Here is a 23,343-nt window from a genome sequence, read left to right as displayed (position 1 = left end):
GTTTGACAATAAGTTGAAAACATCATGATTGGTTGTGTTCATGCCAAATTAAAAGGTAATAAATAAAAAATACTGTTAAATGATATGTCTTTACATTTTATGTATGCACAATCGCGTGCACACAGGAGGTCCAGTCAAAAGGATAGAGACCCCCGAATGTCACGGTATAATTCACACTCTGATATTTGACATTTGCTTTAGATTTGACTTCGTTCTCACTTTATGAGTTTCTCTTTAGAGGGAGCTAGTTTAAAGTTGAACAATTTTAGCATTATCAGACTTTTTTATAGATTTTAGGAGATCTAAAAAACAGACAATCACTTTTCCCTCCTCAAACAACTAGCGTTATACTCAGAAAATGGAATTCATTAAGTAGACAGGGACTAGTACACTGGCACAAATTAGATTTGGTTATCATACATCTTCTCTGCAAATTAAGTAAATATGATTCTAAAATGTGACTTGACTTTAATTCCTTATAGCGATGAACTACTAAAAAGTTTTCCAACTAAGGTTTTTCTCCTGGCGAATGATGCACTTCATATTCAAGAATATACTTTATTGAAAAATGTTTAAAAACTGCATTTAAAAAAGCTATTGAGAGAATACAGTATGTGAAAAGTTAAGTTTTGTCAGAATGTTGCACATTTGAAACATCTAAAAGCAAAGACAATATCAATATGTGAATGTTTAGCTAGGTAGAATAACAGACAGTCAGACAGAAAGGCAGAAAGAGAAAGCAAACACACTACTGTGACATCCAAGTCAGATCAGAGCTGAAATTACATCTGGTAGAAAAATATAAACATTTGCAGAAATTAAGTTACAGTCAGAAAATAGCAATCACATTTGTATTTTATTTATTTTTATGTAAGCACCACAAACTTGATATTATGCAGAGGTAAATTAAAAAAGTTCCCAAAAATTACTAAAACTTCCCAGAAATCCTGTTGTATCACCTCAACCAATGGTCAAGGCTTCCAATAGCTTGGTTTTAAAGATTATTTTGCGAACCCTGGCTAGCTTCTAATCTTTAATCTCTAATACACCCCCAAAACCCACAAATATGTGTACACTATTTACATATTGATGGCTTTTAGTTATCTTTAGATACATGCACCAATGATTTGTGTTTTGTTTAGCAAATGGCTTTACGGGTTTCACTAAGTTCAAGTTCTGATGTCTACACACACGTTATTTGGAGTGTAGCGCTTGTATGGGAGACCATTCATTGACATTATCTCTGTTGTTTCTCTCTGGTTGCTGGTGCATCTTCAGTCACCTGGTCTGTCCATGTTCATGCACTTTGTTCCTTTGGTCTGACACTCCTTCTGGGACCAGCTAGGAACAGAGACAACAGAAAGATCCTCATACACTTAAAATCATAGAAATAAAGTTCCTAGAATGGACATTCCCATTCAAGTCAATGTTCTTGGTCATTCTATGTATATGGTCACAATCACAGCTCCTCATAGGATGATATTACCAATCATTTGAATCCCTCCAACACGGTCTAACATTATGTTATCAAGGAATCATGTTTTACCTGGAATTCTCCTGCTAATTACTGGTCTTGGGTTTACCACTGTGAAGACACATTTACGACGCCAAATATCACAGGGTGGAAATGTGACAGTTAGTTTGAATCGTGTTTGTCAGTCTCTGCTTCACACTATCTGCTAAACCCAGATTCTAACATAACCTGTCACATGTCCATCCAGTGAAATGCATAGATGTGATTTTCAATGAAACATTGCATTATTTCCTATATATTAAGTTATCTATCTATGACCAGAGGGGTGATGTTACTGACCTTTCTGCTGGATGTTGGCGATACCAATGCTGGAGCCACTGTTGCTGGCCGAGTACTGAGGACCTGTGGATGACATCATAATGAAACCCTACATCAGTCTTCACATAGAAACATCATGTTTTCACAGAGGGGCAGCTGTAGGAGTCACGAGGGGGGTGATGTACAGTAGAGGGGATTCAGTACAAAAGACTCACATCTGCAGTCCTGTGTCTCACCTCAGCAAACCAAACACACCCTTCTTTGTTTCATGTGGTGCATCAATACACTATATAGCAACTATAGACCAAAACAGGCATAGCATACTGTAGCCTACAATACGTTTATTTTACTAGATGTTACTATGTACCCAGAGTTCTTCAGAGCTCATGGACAAGAGTCAATAAAGACATGTGTGTCTGTGAGGTATGTACCTGAGACCACTCTGGTAACTTTGGTGACCTTGGGCTCTCCCTCGATGACTCGAGTGACCTTGGTGAACTTTGGCTCACCTTCAATGACTCTGGTCACCTAATAATCATAATCATGTATTAGATTTATGTAACGCTTTTCCTGATTGCTAAAAGGGATTTTGTGGGTACATGGGTGGGTACAATGTTTGAAGCATGGGTTGTTACATTGGTGTTACCTTGGTGATGGTAGGCTCTCCCTCAATCACCCTTGTCACCTTGGTGATGGTAGGCTCTCCCGCAATCACCCTTGTCACCTTGGTGAAGTTAGGCTCTCCCTCAATCACCCTTGTCACCTTGGTGATGGAAGGCTCTCCCTCAATCACCCTTGTCACCTTGGTGATGGTAGGCTCTCCCGCAATCACCCTTGTCACCTTGGTGATGGTAGGTTCTCTTTCGATAACCCTAGTCACATGGGTCACATCAGGAACTTTAGAAAGAGAGAGAGGACAACAAGTTTAACAACTGGAATAAACAACAACAAAAGCGTCATTGAAGAACATGAAGTTTAAAGGGCACACTAGTAAGATCTGAAGGTTCGAATAAACTTAGAAACTCTAGACTCCACAAACTACAGACATGTAGTGTGTCAGTGGTTCCTCTACTCCTTCTTTAATAGAGATTACAGTTTATAGGTTTTATCAAATTAGACTGAATGGCAACATTTCACAGACTCTAAAAGGATTCATATGACTGGACATAATCAAAGGAATTGTGGATATGTGCTTTGCGGATACTTTCCAGGTAAAGGCTTTCTCCATGACATCAGTTTTCCCCTTAGAATTGCAACTACACCACTACCGGTCAAAAGTTTTAGAACAGCTACTCATTCAAGGGTTTCCCCTTGTTTTTAATATTTTCTACACTGTAGAATAATAGTGAAAAGAACTATGAAATAACACATATGGAATCATGTAGTAACCAAAAAGGTGTTAAACAAATCAAAATATATTTTATATTTGAGATTCTTCAAAGTAGCCAGCCTTTGCCTTGATGACAGCTTTGCACACTCTTTGCATTCTCTCAACCAGCTTCATGAGGTAGTCACCTGGAATGCATTTCAATTAACAGGTGTGCCTGTCACGCCCTCATCTGTTTCACCTGTCCCTGTGATGGTCTCCACACCCTCCAGGTGTCGCTGATTTTCCCCAGTGTATTTATCCCTGTGTTTCCTGTCTCTCTGTGCCAGTGTATTTATCCCTGTGTTTCCTGTCTCTCTGTGCCAGTTCGTCTTGCATGTTTCAAGTTAACCAGTGTTTTTTCCAGTACTCCTGCTTTTGCTGTTCTCCTTTTTCTAGTCCTCCCGGTTTTGACCCTTGCTTGTTCTGGACCCGCCTGCCTGACCATTCTGCCTGCCTTGACCACAAGCCTTTCTGCTACTCTGTACCTCCTGGACTCTGATCTGGTTTTGATCTTTTACCTGTCCACGACCATTCTCTTGCATTACCCTATTGAATTAATAAATATTGTAAGACTCCAACCATATGCCTCCTGTGTCTGCATCTGGGTCTCGCCTTGTGTCATGATAGTGCCTTCTTAAGAGTTAATTTGTGGAATTTCTTTCCTCCTTAATGCATTTGAGCCAATCAGTTGTGTTGTGACAAGGTAGGGGGGTATACAGAAGTTAGCTCTATTTGGTAAAAGACCAAGTCCATATTATGGCAAAACAAGCTCAAATAAGCAAAGAGAAACAACAGTCAATATGGAAAATTTAGAGAACTTTGAAAGTTTCTTCAAATGCAGTCGCAAAAACCATCAAGCGCTATGATGAAACTGGCTCTCATGTGGACCGCCAAAGGAATGGAAGACCCAGAGTTACCTCTGCTGCAGAGGATACGTTCATTAGAGTTACCAGCCTCAGAAATTGCAGCCCAAATAAATGCATCACAGAGTTCAAGTAACAGACACATCTCAAAATCAACTGTTCAGAGGAGACTGCGTGAATCAGGCCTTCATGGCCAAATTGCAGCAAAGAAACCACTACTAAAGGACACCAATAAGAAGAAACTTGCTTGGGCCAAGAAACACAAGCAATGGACATTAGATCGGTGGAAATTTGTCCTTTGGTCAAATAGGAGATTTTTGTTTCCAACCGCCGTGTCTATTTGAGATGCCGAGTAGGTGAACAGATGATCTCCGCATGTGTATTTCCCACCGTGAAGCATGGAGGAGGAGGTGTTATGGTCTAGGGGTGCTTTGCTGGTGAAACTGTCAGTTATTCATTTAGAATTCAAGGCATACTTAACCAACATGGCTATCACAGCATTCTACAGCGATATACCATCCCATCTGGTTTGGGCTTAATGGGACTATAATTTGTTTTTCAACAGGACAATGACCCAACACAGGCTGTGTAAGGGCTATTTGACAAAAAAGGAGAGTGATGGAGTGCTGCATCAGATGACCTGGCCTCCACAATCCCCCGACCTCAAACAATTTGAGATGGTTTGGGATGAGTCGGACCGCAGAGTGAAAGAAAAGCAGCCAACAAGTGCTCAGCATATGTGGGAACTCCTTCAAGACTGTTGGAAAAACATTCCAGGTGAAGCTGGTTGAGAGAATGCCAAGAGTGTGCAAAGCTGTCATCAAGGCAAAGGGTGGCTATTTGAAGAATCTCAAATATAACACTTTTTGGTTACTACATGATTCCATATGTGTTATTTCATAGTTTTGATGTCTTCACTATTATTCTACAATGTAGAAAATAGTAAAAAATAAAGTAAAACCTTTGAATGAGTAGGTGTTTTAGGACTTTGGTCCGGTAGTGTATCACTTTCAGAATCTTGACTGGAGATAATTGTATAATGTCACGCCCTGACCTTAGAGATCCTTTTTATGTCTCAATTTTGGTTTGGTCAGGGTGTGAGTTGGGGTGGGCATTCTATGTTTTTGTTCTATGTTTTCTATTTCTATATGTTTGGCCGGGTGTGGTTCCCAATCAGAGGCAGCTGTCTATCGTTGTCTCTGATTGAGAACCATACTTAGGTATCCTTTTCCCACCTGTGGTTTGTGGGTAGTTGTTTTCTGTTTTTGTGTCTGTACCAGACAGAACTGTTTTGCTTTCGTTCGATGTGGTTTTTTGGATTAAATCATGAACACTTTAAACGCTGCATCTTGGTCCACTCTTCCTTCAGCCCACGAGAACCGTTACATATAAACAGTAACTTGAACTTCTGTGCATATTTCTCTTTGATGCCAGGAATTAACCACACAAATCAAAGGTCAGGATTAAGCCCAATAAAGAACGGTTATTTTACCCAGAACAGACAAAACCTTCCCAGGTGTCTGCTACTATGGCAAGTCTTTTCTTGTTGCTGTCTGTACTGTAATTATCTGAACAACCATAATGGTTTTTCCTCTTGGACGTGGGTCATGAATTTCATTGAAGGCTGAGATCCCCCCTATCTGAACTGTGCCAACTATTCTATCAACTCTTGTAGCACAATGTCTTCAAGTCTTTCCAAGACTAAATGTGTTTCCAAGACTAAATATCATTAAAAATTATATACACTGAGTGTACAAAACATTACATGACATAGACTAACCTGGTGAATCCAGGTGAAATCTATGATCCCTTAATGATGTCACTTATTAAATCCACTTCAATCAGTGTAGATGAAGGGGAGGAGACAGGTTAAATTAGCATTTTTAAGCCTTGAGGCAATTGAGACATGAATTGTGTATGTGTGCCATTCAGATGGTGAATGGGCAAGACAAAATATGATTATGGTAGTAGGTGCCAGGCGCACCAGTTTGAGTGTGTCAAGAACTGCAATGCTGCTGGGCTTTTCATGCTCAACAGTTTACCATGTGTATCAAGAATGGTCCACCACCCAAAGGACCTCCAGCCAACTTGGCATAATTGAGGGAAGCATTGGAGTCACCATGGGCCAGCATCCCTATTGAACGCTTTCGACACCTTGTTGAGTTCATGCACTTACGAATTGAGGCTGTTCTGAGGGGAAAAGGGGATGCAACTCAATATTAGGAAGGTGTTCCTAATGTTTTGTACACTCAGCGTATTACACAAAGCTAAGATTTATGCATGAAGAATGTTGCTTCAATCCTTTAACTGTAACTTACCTGACTCAATGACGCGTGTGACGATCGTCCTCTCTAGAGGAACCAGAAGACACACAGCAGTTAGTCACTGGACAACAACAAATAAATGTAGTTGCAATGCAAAAAGGTACAGCGGACATCTAAGACTTGGACAGATATAGTTTAACTCACTCATGAATGTGAGGGGGATTTCCTTATAGCTGTATCCTGACACGAACTGTGAATGAATGGAAAGAAGGATTAGAGGCTGTAAACCATATTATTGTAGGTCTGTGTACACATAATTCTGCTCAACTCCAATGCAGAGGGCAACAATGAACCTTCAGATGCACTGCTTGGGATTTGTGAAGGCAGGAGAAATTTCTGCCTCTATTATGTGGTGGGTACTGTATTTGTTCAAGGCTTTACATGACGTCTTGTCATTTTAAGGTAATTTTGTAAGAAACACTTAGATGTTAATCTCATCTTGTTAGCTCAGGGTTCTCTGGCATCGTAGTCATTTTCCTAATCATAATAACCTGTCTAGCCTTGTTCAGTACTGTAAGTAATGCTGTGGTATGATAGTCATGTGGGTGTGGCCTATTGTCCTGGTTCATTAAATGGGCGTGGTCTGTTCCTTTATGTGGGTGTGGCCTGGTACAGTAACCTTGATCTCCATGTACTTGATGAGTCTTCTCAGCAGCCCAAGCAGGTCAGAGTTTCCAGCAGGCAGCTCTACAGGACATTAGAGTAGAGGGTGTTAGACATACTGGCAGCACTTTACACTAAGGTACATACAGCACAGTACAGGGTGTTAGACATACTGGCAGCACTTTATACTAGGGTACATACAGCACAGTACAGGGTGTTAGACATACTGGCAGCACTTTATACTAGGGTACATACAGCACAGTACAGGGTGTTAGACATACTGGCAGCACTTTACACTAAGGTACATACAGGGTGTTAGACATACTGGCAACACTTTATACTAGGGTACATACAGCACAGTACAGGGTGTTAGACATACTGGTAACACTTTATACTAAGGTACATACAGCACAGTACAGGGTGTTAGACATACTGATAACACTTTATACTAGGGTACATACAGCACAGCACAGTACAGTACAGGGTGTTAGACATACTGGTAAGACTTTATACTAGGGTACATACAGTACAGCACAGTACAGGGTGTTAGACATACTGGTAACACTTTATACTAGGGTACATACAGCACAGTACAGGGTGTTAGACATACTGGTAACACTTTATACTAGGGTACATACAGTACAGCACAGTACAGTACAGGGTGTTAGACATACTGGTAACACTTTATACTAGGGTACATACAGCACAGTACAGGGTGTTAGACATACTGGTAACACTTTATACTAGGGTACATACAGCACAGTACAGGGTGTTAGACATACTGATAACACTTTATACGGCACAGTACAGGGTGTTAGACATACTGGCAGCACTTTACACTAAGGTACATACAGCACAGCACAGGGTGTTAGACATACTGGTAACACTTTATACTAAAGGTTACTGCCAAAATAATTGGAAACATTTCAGTAAATGAGGGATACAAGGTATATTGAAAGCAGGTGTTCCACACAGGTGTGGTTCCTGAGTTATTTAAGCAATTAACATACCATCATGCTTAGGGCCATGAATAAAAATGCAGGGCAGGCTATTATTTGGCTACCATGGCTATGCGCCTGTAGAATGACAATGCCCCCATCCACAAGGCACGAGTGATCACTGAATGATTTGATGAGCATAAAACCATGTTCGGGCTTGTGTTGGCCCTATTAAGACAGTTTATGTTGGCGTGTTCTTTATTTTGGCAGTTACCTCTACATACATTCATTAGCATACATACAGCACAGCACAGGGTGTTAGACGTACTGAACCATTCAGCACTGCTAAATATATGTAATATATCAATAAATGATTCACTGCACAGTGCGTCTCTCAACACATGACAATATAATCAGGGTATAATCAGTTTCTCCAACAGAGGAGATGGCAGTCAGAGAGGTTTGAGTCAGTCTTACCACCAGGGTAGAGGAGGGTTTTGACAAAGTGAATGACTCCGTTAGTGGCCATGATATCGTGTTCAGGGACCTCAATAGTGTTCACTCTGATTGTGTTGTTAGCCTGGAGGAGAGGAGTAGAGAGGATTAAGATCCAAACACTGATGAGATGATGAGTGCAAGCTGGTAATGCACCATATGTTTCTCAATTAGGTTGGCATTGATGACATTATATACAGAACATTTGCAACAGTTGTGGTGTGATCATAACATACAGGAACTCAAGTCCTTTTGTTCACCTGACCTAGAATTCCTTACAATCAAATGCCGACCGCATTATCAACCAAGAGAATTCTCTTCCATTATAATCACAGTCGCGTATATCCCCCCCAAGCAGACACCTCGACGGCCCTGAAAGAACTTCATTGGATTCTATGTAAACTGGAAACCACATATCCTGAGGCTGCATTTATTGTAGCTGGGGATTTAACAAGGCTCAACTGAAAACAAGGCTCCCTAAATGTTATCAGCATATCGAATGCGCGACACGGGCTGGCAAAATTCTGGATCATTGTTACTCTAACTTCTGCGACGCATACAAAGCCCTCTCTCGCCCTCCTTTTGGCAGATCTGACCACGACTCCATTTTGTTGCTCCCAGCCTACAGACAGAAACTAAAACAGGAAACGCCCGTGCTCAGGTCTGTTCAACGCTGGTCTGACCAATCTGATTCCATGCTTCAAGACTGCTTCGATCACGTGGACTGGGATATGTTCCGGATAGCCTCAGACAACAACATTGATGTATACGCTGATTCGGTGAGCGAGTTAATTAGCAAGTGCATCAGTGATCAGTGTACCCACGGCGACTATTAAAACCTTCCACAAACTGAAACCGTGGATTGATGGCAGTATTCGCGCAAAACTGAAAGTGCGAACCACTGCTTTTAATCAGGGTAAGGCGACCGGAAACATGACCGAATACAAACAGTGTAGCTATACCCTCCGCAAGGCAATCAAACAAGCTAAGCGTCAGTATAGAGACAAAGTAGAGTCGCAATTCAATGGCTCAGACACGAGAGGTATGTGGCAGGGTCTACAGTCAATCACGGACTACAAAAAGAAAACCAGCCACGTCGCGGACCCCTACCAAATCCTGCGGGCTCTCCTTCACCGCAGCCAACGTGAGTAAAACATTTAAACGTGTTAACCCTCGCAAGGCTGCCGGCCCAGATGGCATCCCTCGCCACGTCCTCAGAGCATACGCAGACCAGATGGCTGGTGTGTTTACGGACATATTCAGTCAATCCCTATCCCAGCCTGCTGTTCCCACATCCTTCAAGAGGGCCACCATTGTTCCTGTTCCCAAGAAAGCTAAAGTAACTGAGCTAAACGACTATCGCCCCATAGCACTCACTTCCGTCATCATGAAGTGCTTTGAGAGACTACCACCCTACCTGACACCCTAGACCCACTCCAATTTGCGTACCGCCCCAATAGGTCCACAGACGACGCAATCACAATCACACTGCACACTGCCCTAACCCATCTGGACAAGAGGAATACCTATGTAAGAATGCTGTTCATCGATTACAGCTCAGCATTTAACACCATAGTACCCTCCAAACTCGTCATTAAGCTCGAGACCCTGGGTCTCGACCCCACCCTGTGCAACTGGGTCCTGGACTTTCTGACGGGCCACCCCCAGGTAGTGAGGGTAGGAAACAACATCTCCACCCCGCTGATCCTCAACACTGGGGCCCCACAAGGGTGCATTCTCAGCCCTCTCCTGTACTCCCTGTTCACCCATGACTGCGTAGCCATGCACGCCTCCAACTCAATCATCAAGTTTGTAGACGACACTACAGTGATAGACTTGATTTTAGAAGTTGGATTAGCTAACACAACGTGCCATTGGAACACAGGAGTGATGGTTGCTGATAATGGGCCTCTGTACGGCTATGTAGATATTCCATTACAAATCTGCAGTTCCAGCTACAATAGTCATTTACAACATTAACAATGTCTACACTGTATTTCTAATCAATTTGATGTTATTGTAATGGACTAAAATCTTGATTTTCTTTCAAAAACAAGGACATTTCTAAGTGACCCCAAACTTTTGAACGGTAGTGTACATTTTTCAGTAACTTGGCGGTAGTTTTAAATTCATCAGTTAATATTTTTTTCTGCCATGTAGCAGTGTAGCTAACTACTAGATCTACACTCAACTTTTTTTTTGCAAAAATAAAATAAAATATGGGTGAAGTAGGCAAGGATTTCATTTCCTTTTCGGCATCAGACCTGCCCAATTCGCACTTGAACCATTATTTTTGTTTTTAATATTGTTGTTTTTAATACTGTTGATATTTGACTCCAGAGTGATCTGTTCTTGCAGTTTGTAGTCAGATTAAAATTTAGATATGATCATTTTTCACTAAGTAGTTTGGATGTAGTGAACTACTTTTTCAAAGTAACTTAGTTAAGTAAACTATATTTTTCTTAAGGGTAGCTTTAGTGTAGCTTAACTTCTTCCAGTGTGAAGTAATTGGTAGCAATGGAATGCAACTGTCTGTTGTTAGAAGTCAAATGTAATCTAAACTAAATCATGAATAGTCTGCACTGCAAACATCCAGGGTCTTCACATGGCTTTATGGTTGATTTTAAGAAAGGATTTTTTTTAATGACCTTCGAATATGACCCTAAGGACATTGCTGTAATCAAACTTAAAAGCTAAGTATAAAATTAACCCAAGGTTAAAACAGTAAATATCAAAGGTCAATGCAAGCCTTTGTGAAATCCTAAATCTTGTCAGCATGCTGAATTATGTTTGGGAAGTTGTCTCTGGGGAAGTTAATCCAACAATTACGGTTCTGGTTTCTTACTCATCAGATGACCGTTATTTCAGACGTCCTCTTTTTCCACGGTGAACTGTTATATATACGTTTTCGAAGAAGTAAGGGTTAGTCATAATTCCTACTTTGAACGTTGGTTTACATTGTTGATGACAAAGGATTGCGGATGTTAGTAATACTGAGTGGATCTGGAGGAGAGGCTCTTGATTCACAGTAAAAACATTGTACAATCTCTTCAGGATCTGTCTGATAATAGCTTTTTTTCTGGCTTTTCATACACACGTACATTGGAAAATGCCATGATTTCTTATATTTACAGCCTTGTTGCATGTTGAGAGATTTGTACTCACATGCAGCACTCGGAGGTTATTGCCCTGCAGAGACTTGAGGAGGTTGGTCACCCCAGTCTCCAGACCTCCACCGATGAACACTCCGTTACTGAAGTGGTAGAGCAGGATGGTACGCAGGGCGTTCATATTACCTGGACAGGACAGACAGGACTTTAGACGTAAGACTATAGTACCATAGAACGTGTCGTACATACAACCACTAACTCTAAGTCTTATGGATGTTCCTTTGACATTACAACCTTTAGGAGAAAGCTAGTAGCTATGGTAGCTATGGTAGCTATGGTTAAGGTCAGCAGTTTTTCCTGACCATCATGATGTGGCCTGACAAGAAAAACCTCTGGCTATGATTTGTTTTTAGAGAGACTGAGACAGACTAAGAAGGACAGAGAAAATTATGGAGAGAGTGACTGAGAGAGATGGAGAGAGAGATGAACCAACCTCTGAGCAGAGCCAGGTCGCTGTCTCTGACGCCAGCGAAGGCCTCATCACTGGGAGCGAACAGAGTGTATTCTCCTTCCTGTTTGAGCAGGTCAGTCAGACCAGCTGTCTCCATCAGTGACAGGAAGATCCTGCAACCAAAACAACATTAAGGAAACAGTTACCTGCCACTCATGACAACCACTGAGGGTAGATACTGTATAACCGGCAACCGGTGCCAGTGTGATAGCTTAACATATAGCACTGCCTCCCTAAACTCGTCTCTGACTGGGCTTGACCAGGGTTCTCTACCTCGCCAACACACGTGACCGCCGGCTTGACAATGTACATACCGATTGACCTATAGAACAGGATCCTCTTCAGTGATGAGATCCTTTGTATTATTTAAATAATAAGATAACTTGCAAGAGGTGTACATGATTTAGAAAGAAGTTGGCCCACATGTCTGCATAAACTGTTTTCCCAGCTTGCTCCCAGGTCTGTATGAATTTGATTGAACTCTCTCTGTCTCTTTGGCTGTTGGGTTAGCTAAAGAACATTGTTTCTCGAGTAGGAGGTGAGACAAGGTTGTCCAACACTGTTTAGTATACAGTATATTCGTGAATTGGCCGCAAAATCAGAACAATCTTTGTCTGTCCCTTGATCAAAAATCCTTCCACTAGTCTGGTCTCAGATCTGTATGAGCTTGAGCTAACTTCTCTGACTATTTCATTTGCTGAAGCACATACAGATCTGGGACCAGGCTAAAGCACACAGAGTCTTTATGTGTCCAAGCAGCTTACTTGAATCCTCCGTTGTTAGTGAGGATCTGGAACATGGTGGTCTCAGCTGGCTTCATCAGAGTCCTCATCAGGTGGAGGGCTCCGTTACTGCCCTCCTTGCTGCCGCGCACCAGGCAGGAGTTCTCTATGCACACCGCCTATAGACAGACAGGACAGGTTAAAGAACCACTTTAGTGAAAACTCTACTTTTTGTTGTTGTTGAAAACAGTTTTTCTGGTTTTTAATCCTAATAATGTAACTCTAGTCCTAATATCCTAATTCTAGCAAAATGATTACATATTTGGGCATTTTGGTATGCTAGCATAAGCACCTAACTAGTTAGCTAGCCAGATAGTTAGCTAGCTAGGCTAATGGTTTCTCCAGTCACCTAACTTCTGTTTTGAGCATCTTTAAAACTGAAATTTGAGTTGGAACATCTGCTGAAGTGGCTCTTTATAAGACATGAAGTTGAACAGTCTGCTAGCTACTGAATGAACAGCCTCTTAGTCAGTCCAGTGGATGGATAGCCCAGTGAAACGGATATGTGTTGTATGGCCATTGTGTTTGACCAGCTGTTCAGAGACAAGAGATGCACGCACACACACACATCCACATACACACACATAGTCGTGTACTCACACAAACTCACACAGACACACCCACACACACACACAGACTCACTGTGCGGTAGATGAAGACTCTGAGGAACTTCCCGGCGATGGTCTCCAGGCGCTGTCCGTTGTACAGCTGTCCCAGAGTGATCTTCTCCTTCAGGATGTGGTTCTCCAGAATCACCTTCAGAAAGCTCTGGTCAATGGCCATCACCTCATCTGGAAGACAAGATATTTCATACAGATACATTGTAAGAGATCAAAATATGACATTAAATATGTTTGTAAACAATAACTTTGAGAAACTATCCCCAATTCTGCAAAAATTGAGGTTTTTACAGGACGCAGACGATAAAAAAAGGTATCGTCACATGATTCATAATATAGGCTAATAATGCAGTCTGGTGGTCTAGTCAGTCATTGTAAAATGACAACCTTATTTTCCAGGAAATCAGATTGATCAGCCACCTTGTAACAGTGTCTGTGTCCCAAATGGCTCCTTATTTCCCTATTCCCATAGGGCTCTGGTCAAAAGTAGTGCACTATATAGCGAATAGGGTTCCATTTGGGACACAACCAGTGACTGTTCCAGTCTGCATTACCCTGGGGTTGTCATACCGACTATACTGATGTCCTGTGGAAGAAGAGCTGCCTCCTCCAGAGAGGAAACTTTGGCTCTATTAACAGAGGAACAGCTGCTGAGCTGTCTGAGATACAGAGCTGTTCCACACTGTGGCTCTATTAACAGAGGAACAGCTGCTGAGCTGTATGAGATACAGAGCTGTTCCACACTGTGGCTCTATTAACAGAGGAACAGCTGCAGGGCTGTCTGAGATAGAGCTGTTCCACACTGTGGCTCTATTAACAGAGGAACAGCTGCTGGGCTGTCTGAGATACAGAGCTGTTCCACACTGTGGCTCTATTAACAGAGGAACAGCTGCTGGGCTGTCTGAGATACAGAGCTGTTCCACACTGTGGCTCTATTAACAGAGGAACAGCTGCTGAGCTGTCTGAGATACAGAGCTGTTCCACACTGTGGCTCTATTAACAGAGGAACAGCTGCAGGGCTGTCTGAGATACAGAGCTGTTCCACACTGTGGCTCTATTAACAGAGGAACAGCTGCTGGGCTGTCTGAGATACAGAGCTGTTCCACACTGTGGCTCTATTAACAGAGGAACAGCTGCTGGGCTGTCTGAGATACAGAGCTGTTCCACACTGTGGCTCTATTAACAGAGGAACAGCTGCTGAGCTGTCTGAGATACAGAGCTGTTCCACACTGTGGCTCTATTAACAGAGGAACAGCTGCAGGGCTGTCTGAGATACAGAGCTGTTCCACACTGTGGCTCTATTAACAGAGGAACAGCTGCAGGGCTGTCTGAGATAGAGCTGTTCCACACTGTACTTTACTTCGAAAATGGACAAATGATGTAGGGTCTAAATCAGAGAACAAGTTAGTGGGGGAATTTACGAGCTCAACGCCGTAACACAGCTTTTCCATCCTGGGGGATTCTTTTCTTTCCTACAGCGTGCAGCAGGCTAGTCTATCATACTGGTGATTATTATACTTTTGGTTCAGTTTATCACATGTGCGTTACAAATGTTGGATTAAAACTTTTTGCCACTAGGGGGGTGCTATTTCGACATAGCACAAATGTGTACCCAATGTAAACGGCCTCGTACTCAATTCTTGCTCGTACAATATGCATATTATTCTTACTATTGGATAGAAAACACTCTCTAGTTTTTAAAACCGTTGGAATTATGTCTGTAAGTGAAACAGAACTCGACTTAGAGCACTTTTCCTATGTCTGTGTGAGAATGGCAAATTTTATCATCTGCTTTGAGACCTGTCTTTAACTTTGCCTGTCTTCTATTGGTTGAGATGCACGGCATACGCCTTCCCCTGGCTGTTAGCGAATAGGGAGAGTTGAAATGGAGTTTCTACACGGTTCAGGAAGTCTATAAATTGGTTGGAACCGAGGTGTCCGGCCTTTTGGGACCTCGCGCTGACGCAGAAAGGGTCTTGGCATGTCTTTTTAGAACCTCTGGTTTTAGCTCCTAGATGTATCCGGCTCTGTTTTTATTCGCTATAGGCTTTAAAGTCATCATAATTTTGTTATTTTGAAACCGAATTATACCAGTTTATGTCAGTATATTGCGATTTTCAGGTATTTATTTCCATGGCGCTGTAGAAACTTGGGTGTCTCTCTCTCGAATGCCATTCTGTACTGCTAATTGCAACGTCAAAGGAAACATTCTCCAACCCAGCAACGATTCTTTTGGCCAACGGACACCTTCCCCAAGATTCTGATGGGAGTTCAGCTAATAGTAAGTACTATTTATGCTGATAAAACGTTGTTCTGTTGAAAAAGTAAAATATATTAGACGCCATTATTTTCCGTGTAGCGTTGCGCTATCGCACCCTGTATTGTACCCAGTATTGCGCAGTAAGGTTAATTTTAAAAATGTAATTCAGCGATTGCATTAAGAACTAATTTGTCTTTCAATTGCTGTCCAACCTGTATTTTTTTAGTCAAATTTATGAATAGTTTTCGATAAGATTAGGTGCCTTTCCAAAATGGCGCCGGACAGATTGCTTGATTTTTTGCCCACTAAACACGTTGTGTAACCACGAATTGTGCGGCTAAATATGCACATTTTCGAACAAACTATATGCATTGTGTAATATGATGTTACAGGACTGTCATCTTAAGAATTCTGAGAAGGTTAGTGAAAAAATTAATAGCGTTTGGTGGTTTATAACGTTATTGCTATTTTTGGCTTGAATCAGTGCTGCTGTGTGACTGACTATTGTAGTAAGCTAAGATAACGCTATATTGTGTTTTCGCTGTAAAACACTTAGAAAATCTGAAATATTGTCTTGATTCACAAGATCTGTGTCTTTCAATTGCTGTACGCTGTGTATTTTTAAGAAATGTTTTATGATGAGTAATTAGCTAATACACGATGGTCTCTGTAGTTATTCTAGTCATTTTAGTGATAGTTGTGATGGGGGCTGCAATTGTAAACTATGATTTATACCTGAAATATGCACATTTTTCTAACAAAACCTATGCTATACAATAAATATGTTATCAGACTGTCATCTGATGAGGTTTGTTTCTTGGTTAGTGGCTATTTATATCTTTATTTGGTCAAATTTGTGATAGCTACTGATGCAGTTAGAAAATGGTGGAGTAAGAAAATTGTTGTCTTTTGCTAACGTGGTTAGCTAATAGATTTACATATTGTGTCTTCCCTGTAAAACATTTTAAAAATCAGAGATGATGGCTTGAATCACAAGATCTGTATCTTTCATTTGGTGTCTTGGACTTGTGATTTCATGAACATTTTATTTTATGATATCCCTGTAACTTTAGGCTAGGCTATGCTAGTCAGCTTTTGTGATGGGGGTGCTCCCGGATCCGGGTTTGTGAGGCGTTAGAGTTAAGGTAGGAGATATCTCTCACCACACCTTTTGAGGTCTAGAATGTTCCTATGCAGTGTGTGTGTGTGTGTCTGCGCGCACAGTGGTAATTATGCATTCTTGTGGTTGCATGGCATGAAGCTCCAGCTATAAATCATTCCAGCACTCTTCCCTCATGTGACCCGTATATAGTAAGTCTAGTATATGAAGCTTACTAGTGAGTTAGCATGACTGCAAGACTAATGTCACAGTTTGGAGCTCAGTGTGCATTACCCACCTGTTGAGAGGAGAGAAACAGAAAGAAGGAGAGGAGTGATAAAAGTAGTGACAGAGGAGCTAGAGAGAGGAAGAGGGGGACAGAGAGAGGAGCTAGAGAGAGGAAGAGGGGGACAGAGAGAGGAGCTAGAGAGAGGAAGAGGGGGACAGAGAGAGAGAAGCTAGAGAGAGGAAGAGGGGGACAGAGAGAGGAGCTATAGAGAAGAAGAGGGGGACAGAGAGAGGAGCTAGAGAGAGGAAGAGGGGGACAGAGAGAGGAGCTAGAGAGAGGAAGAGGGGGACAGAGAGAGGAGCTAGAGAGAGGAAGAGGGGGACAGAGAGAGGAGCTAGAGAGAGGAAGAGGGGGACAGAGAGAGAAGCTAGAGTGAGGAAGAGGGGGACAGAGAGAGGAGCTAGAGAGAGGAAGAGGGGGACAGAGAGAGAAGCTAGAGTGAGGAAGAGGGGGACAGAGAGAGGAGCTAGAGAGAGGAAGAGGGGGACAGAGAGAGGAGCTAGAGAGAGGAAGAGGGGGACAGAGAGAGGAGCTAGAGAGAGGAAGAGGGGGACAGAGAGAGGAGCTAGAGAGAGGAAGAGGGGGACAGAGAGAGGAGCTAGAGAGAGGAAGAGGGGGACAGAGAGAGGAGCTAGAGAGAGGAAGAGGGGGACAGAGAAGAGCTAGAAAGAGCAAAAGGGAAAGGGAGAGACAGAGAGAGATAGGATGTTCAAGAGTGTTTAAGGGAACGAGAGAAGCGTTACAGACAGAATTGAGCCGGGTCATGATGTGTACTCACCAGTGAAGACAGAATTGAGCCGGGTCATGATGTGTACTCACCAGTGAAGACAGAATTGAGCCGGGCCATGATGTGTACTCGGCAGTGAAGACAGAATTGAGCCGGGCCATGATGTGTACTCACCAGTGAAGACAGAATTCAGCTGGGCCATGATGTGTACTCAGCAGTGAAGGCAGAATTGAGCTGGGCCATGATGTGTACTCACCAGTGAAGACAGAATTGAGCTGGGCCATGATGTGTACTCACAGTGGCAACAGAATTGAGCTGGGCCATGATGTGTACTCACCAGTGAAGACAGAATTGAGCTGGACCATGATGTGTACTCACAGTGGCAACAGAATTGAGCTGGGCCATGATGTGTACTCACCAGTGAAGACAGAATTGAGCTGGGCCATGATGTGTACTCACAGTGACAACAGAATTGAGCTGGGCCATGATGTGTACTCACAGTGACAACAGAATTGAGCGGGGCCAGTGGTGTGTACTCACCAGTGAAGACAGAATTGAGCGGGGCCAGTGGTGTGTACTCACCAGCTCTGACAGAATTGAGCGGGGCCAGTGGTGTGTACTCACCAGCTTTGACAGAATTGAGTGGGGCCAGTGGTGTGTACTCACCAGTGAAGATAGAATTGAGCGGGGCCAGTGGTGTGTACTAACCAGTGAAGACAGAATTGAGCGGGGACAGTGGTGTGTACTCACCAGTGAAGACAGAATTGAGCGGGGCCAGTGGTGTGTACTCACCAGCTTTGACAGAATTGAGCGGGGCCAGTGGTGTGTACTCACCAGTGAAGACAGAATTGAGCGGGGCCAGTGGTGTGTACTCACCAGTGAAGACAGAATTGAGCGGGGCCAGTGGTGTGTACTCACCAGTGAAGACAGAATTGAGCGGGGCCAGTGGTGTGTACTCACCAGTGAAGACAGAATTGAGCGGGGCCAGTGGTGTGTACTCACCAGTGAAGACAGAATTGAGCGGGGCCAGTGGTGTGTACTCACCAGTGAAGACAGAATTGAGCGGGGCCAGTAGTGTGTATTCTGCCTTGGCTTCCATGGCTGCAGACAGACCCAGCTCTGACACCATGTCACTGAAGGTGGACTGGGAAGGGGTGAGCAGCTCCATCACCTGCTTAGCTTAGAGGACACAGACAACACCATTAAAAGCTTAACTACCACTGAAGGATCAAAACTTCTACACTTATTCAGAGTTTTCAGATTTGATCTTAGTCTTGGCGTCATTGTGTCAATTTCCATCTATGTTCCTATGTGTATGGTTGACTTGTATACTAGTGTAAAAGCAAAGAGAGCTCCAAATAAAGGTGTTGTGTATTTCGTGAAACAGTTCAAACCATTTACATTTCAACAAACAAATGCAAATGCAAAAACACAAACACATGTATATTCTGAGATGTAACTCAGAATTACAACTCTGTAATGAAAGCACTATACAAATGACATGCATTATTATTAGACGGGCCGAGAGCTAACCTGAGTCAGGCATGAGGACCTCGTCAATGAGGTGGATGACTCCGTTGGTGGTGACAATGTCTTTCTTCAGCACCATCTTGATGCCGTTGACCGTCAGGCTTTCCCCGTCACAGCCAATCTCAATGTTGTGGCCCTCCAGGGTCTCAAAGGTCTGGCCGGACATGATGCCCTCTGAACACTGGACAGAGTTCAGCATGTGGAAGTTCAGCAGGGCTGGAGGGAGAGGAGAGGAGAGGAGAGGAGAGGAGAGGAGAGGAGAGGAGAGGAGAGGAGAGGAGAGGAGAGGAGAGGAGAGGAGAGGAGAGGTGTCAATCGGACCCACAGACTCAGATACTTCTATATATACCGTTATTGATTAACAGCATTTTTTTTAAATTTGGTTTACTACATTACGGACATGACTGGCCCAGCATCCTGAGAAAATTTGAATTCATATACTGTACTTGCAAGGCGTACTTTTTAGTCTTAGTAACATAATAGTAACATAGTAGTAACATAATAATAAAAAAATCCCCAAAAATCAGCTTCCCACAAGGGCTTGTCTGCAGTTGGTAATGCTGATGTGTCAACTGGTAATGCTGATGTGTCTGTAGCATCTGAACAGTTTGGGCTTCAAACTAATATGACCCCACTGTGGAAAGGGGAGACACTCATGATGGTGTTCTCCAATTGCTCTAAACCCCCAAACACACACACTTTTTATTAGGACTATAAAGAACTTTGAGGATATTGGTACAGGTTTTTATACTTTCATAAGCTCTGGCACCGTATCGGATTATAGGAGCAAATTCATGGCTACCTTGTATTATGGCTTGCATTACATGTCTGGATGAATTTGACTGAGATTTGAACATGAACATGAGAGTAGGCCAGTTGGCTGCTAGAAACAGAGGCGCCTTGCATCGGATTATGTCATTTCTAGCATAGCTTCAGAATAGTGAATGAATCACAGGTTGCGTGCCAAATGGCACACTATTATCCATTAAAGGTCCAATGTAGCCATTTTTATCTCAAAATATAATACTTTTGGGGTACAAATGTAGTACCATACTGTGATTGTTTTCAGTTAAAATTGTCAAAAAGTAACAAAAATAGCTTCTTAGCAAACAGCAATTTCTAAAGCAAGAACTTTGCTAGGACTGTCTGGGAGTGGTTTGAGTGGGGAGGGAAAAACAAAAAATGTGCTGTTATTGGCAGAGAGGTTTGGAACTCTCTTTCTTATTGGTCCATTAACTAATTTACCGCATGGTGTTATCGCCATAGAAGGCCAAAACCTCCGATTTGCTTCGTTTAAATAATCCAGTCCACAATGTGGCAGCAGCTTGTTTGTCTCATGCATGCTGTAGATAATGTAAGCTAACTAGCAAGCTGTGCTCATGGGTCATCACTAGTTATCACAGCCACAAAGTCATAAACCCCACCTATTTCTACCAAAAATGTGATTTTAAACCTAAACTTAACCTTAACGTTAACCACACTGCCAACCTTATGCCTAACCCTAAACTCAAATTATGACTAAAAAGCACATTTTTGTTTTCATGAATTCTTTACTCTATAGCCAATAATGACAACTGCGCTAATGTTGTTGCTAGCTAAAATTTGTAGTAAGCCCTTGTTTATACTAACCAAATGGCCACAACTAGATAACTAATGTAGATAGCAAAATTATAATTAAATCACATTGGATTAATTTTTTAATGAAGCAGCTGCCTGCTACACTGGGACTTTAAGTGCTCAACTTTTGACCAGATCCCTATGGGCCCTGGTCAAAAGAAGTGCGCTAAATAGGGAATCGAGTTCCATTTGAGACGCAGCCTATGAAATTCAGGAGACCTGGAGATCCCCTAGATCTCATGGGTTCTGCTGTCGGGAGTCTATTGAGTGCAGGGAGATTCATGACTGTTTTACTGCTTTGTTTGACTCGGTTCGACTGTGTGTGAAGTGGTGTGATCTCATAGCTCAGGGAACTCCTAGGACTAATATTGTGGATCATCACACCGCTGCCAACCCTCCTAATGCTCTGAACCTTCTGAACCTTTCCAGTCCCAACCCTCTGACTGAGGTGTGTCCCAAAATGGTACTCTATTAATAGTGCACTACTGTTGACCATAGCCGTATGAGCGAAGTAGGGAATAGGGTGCACAGCCTTTGGGACACAGGCAGAGCGGGGTGCTTCCTGCTTCCTGCCCTGTGGTGTTTAGAACCGTATGAACGATACCTCTTTGGAAATGTTTTGGAACAAGTGGAGTGTTTTATTATTGTGTGCCACCCAGACATAAATTATAGAGTGACAGTAAATGTTTAGCTCTTTAATGTGTCAAATTATCAAAAAGCTTCACCATATGAAGGTTTACGTCTGAATAGCCATTATTTCGTAGCCCATCATGTGAAACTAGAGCTCTTTTATTTTTCATTACTCACTCACACAACTGTGGTGAACGCTCAGTTTGCCAACTGTCTGAGAATTCAAAATCCACAGCTCAGACTGTAACTAGTCGGCTCCATCTGTTTAGAGTAGGGAAAAGCGCTTACATGTAAAAACTCTGCGGTAACTCAGCCCTGCAAACATAGCGAGCGGGAACCAATGAGTTCCTTTTCCTGCACTTTCATCTCATTAAACACGGATATGGCCTGAATTTGGAGATTTATTATAAAGTCTATATGTCTCCCCTCTGCTTTAAAGTACTCTCCTGGGAGCTGCTCTCTGTATTCATAGAAGACATTCCAGAGAGGTGATAGAGCGTTGAAGCCTGGCCCAGCGGTTTGGTTTACCTTGGAGGACACCCTTGTCACCCATCAGTCGTTGAAGCACGTCCGAGTCCAGCTTGGCGAAGGCATCGTTGGTGGGGGCAAACAGGGTGTACTGGCCGGGCTGTCCCAGCTTGTCCAGCAGGCCTGAGGCCAGGGCCACATCCTGTAGTGATAGAACACATCATATCCTCCATTAATACTGTGTGTGCCACCCTGTGTAAAAAAAAAATATTTTTTTATTTCACCTTTATTTAACCAGGTCGGCAAGTTGAGAACAAGTTCTCATTTACAATTGCGACCTGGACAAGATAAAGCAAAGCAGTTCGACATATACAACAACACAGAGTTACACATGGAGTAAAACAAACATACAGTCAATAATACAGTAGAAAAATAAATCTTTATACAATGTGAGCAAATGAGGTGAGATAAGGGAGGTAAAGGCAACAAAAAAAAAGGCCATGGTGGCAAAGTAAATACAATATAGCAAGTAAAACACTGGAATGGTAGACTTGCAGTGGAAGAATGTGCAAAGTAGAGATAGAAATAATGGGGTGCAAAGGAGCAAAATAAATAAATAAATAAATACAGTAGGGGGAGAGGTAGTTGTTTGGGCTAAATTATAGATGGGCTATGTACAGGTGCAGTAATCTGTGAGCTGCTCTGACAGCTGGTGCTTAAAGCTAGGGAGGGAGATAAGTGTTTCCAGTTACAGAGATTTTTGTAGTTCATTCCAGTCATTGGCAGCAGAGAACTGTAAGGAGAGGCAGCCAAAGGAAGAACTGGTTTTGGGGGTGACCAGAGAGATATACCTGCTGGAGCGCGTGCTACAGGTTGGTGCTGCTATGGTGACCAACAAGCTGAGATAAGGGGGACTTTACCTAGATTGAATAGACTTACCTAAATTGAATAGACTGAAAACAAAAAGACGAGAAGGGGAAAGGAGACAAGCGGAGAAGGATATAGAAGAAAAAGTTAGGAAAGGAAAGGTAGGAAAGAAAGAAAGTGAAAGGAATGGAAATGAAGGGGCAAGAAGAGAGGAGAGGAGAACAGAAGAAAATAAAATTTACATTGAGAGTGGTGAGGTCATCGTCAACCTCAATGACATCCTGGATGGTGTTGCTCACGGCAGCGATGACACGGTCGATGACGTGCACCACTCCGTTGGTGGCAACCTGATTGCCATGGATAATTCTGGCACAGTTCACCGTCACGATCTTCATAAATAATAACACACCGCATAGGACATGCACAGCACAGTTAGTATCTGCACACAA

General features: G+C 42.6%; 1 protein-coding gene across 3 annotated transcripts in view; it reads right to left on the bottom strand.

Moving 5' to 3' along the window:
• Window positions 1–544: 544 nt before the first annotated feature.
• LOC129822233 (periostin-like) overlaps window positions 545–23,343 on the bottom strand; it is a 46,520-nt gene continuing 23,721 nt past the window's right edge. Inside the window, exons 6-22 of one of the 3 annotated variants that reach the window (XM_055880332.1) lie at window positions 23,137–23,283; window positions 22,088–22,229; window positions 19,316–19,528; window positions 18,827–18,961; window positions 13,430–13,578; window positions 12,770–12,906; window positions 11,988–12,118; window positions 11,550–11,680; window positions 8,367–8,469; window positions 6,968–7,035; window positions 6,493–6,538; window positions 6,343–6,375; window positions 2,478–2,689; window positions 2,224–2,320; window positions 1,814–1,876; window positions 1,547–1,585; window positions 545–1,341 (exon numbers count right to left, since the gene is read on the bottom strand). In XM_055880332.1, coding sequence (XP_055736307.1) covers window positions 1,298–1,341; window positions 1,547–1,585; window positions 1,814–1,876; window positions 2,224–2,320; window positions 2,478–2,689; window positions 6,343–6,375; window positions 6,493–6,538; window positions 6,968–7,035; window positions 8,367–8,469; window positions 11,550–11,680; window positions 11,988–12,118; window positions 12,770–12,906; window positions 13,430–13,578; window positions 18,827–18,961; window positions 19,316–19,528; window positions 22,088–22,229; window positions 23,137–23,283 — 1,890 coding nt within the window. In that variant the 3' untranslated portion in view covers window positions 545–1,297. Of the gene's footprint in view, window positions 1,342–1,546; window positions 1,586–1,813; window positions 1,877–2,223; window positions 2,321–2,438; window positions 2,690–6,342; window positions 6,376–6,492; window positions 6,539–6,967; window positions 7,036–8,366; window positions 8,470–11,549; window positions 11,681–11,987; window positions 12,119–12,769; window positions 12,907–13,429; window positions 13,579–18,826; window positions 18,962–19,315; window positions 19,529–22,087; window positions 22,230–23,136; window positions 23,284–23,343 lie in introns of all 3 variants that reach the window. The other 2 variants (XM_055880331.1, XM_055880333.1) reach the window with 2 other exon arrangements.

This window comes from Salvelinus fontinalis, chromosome 24, assembly GCF_029448725.1.
Source record: "Salvelinus fontinalis isolate EN_2023a chromosome 24, ASM2944872v1, whole genome shotgun sequence".
NCBI classification, from domain to species: Eukaryota; Metazoa; Chordata; class Actinopteri; order Salmoniformes; family Salmonidae; genus Salvelinus; species Salvelinus fontinalis.
The sequence above is the reverse complement of the archived record's forward strand: the minus strand, read 5'-3'. Positions and strand labels throughout refer to the sequence as shown.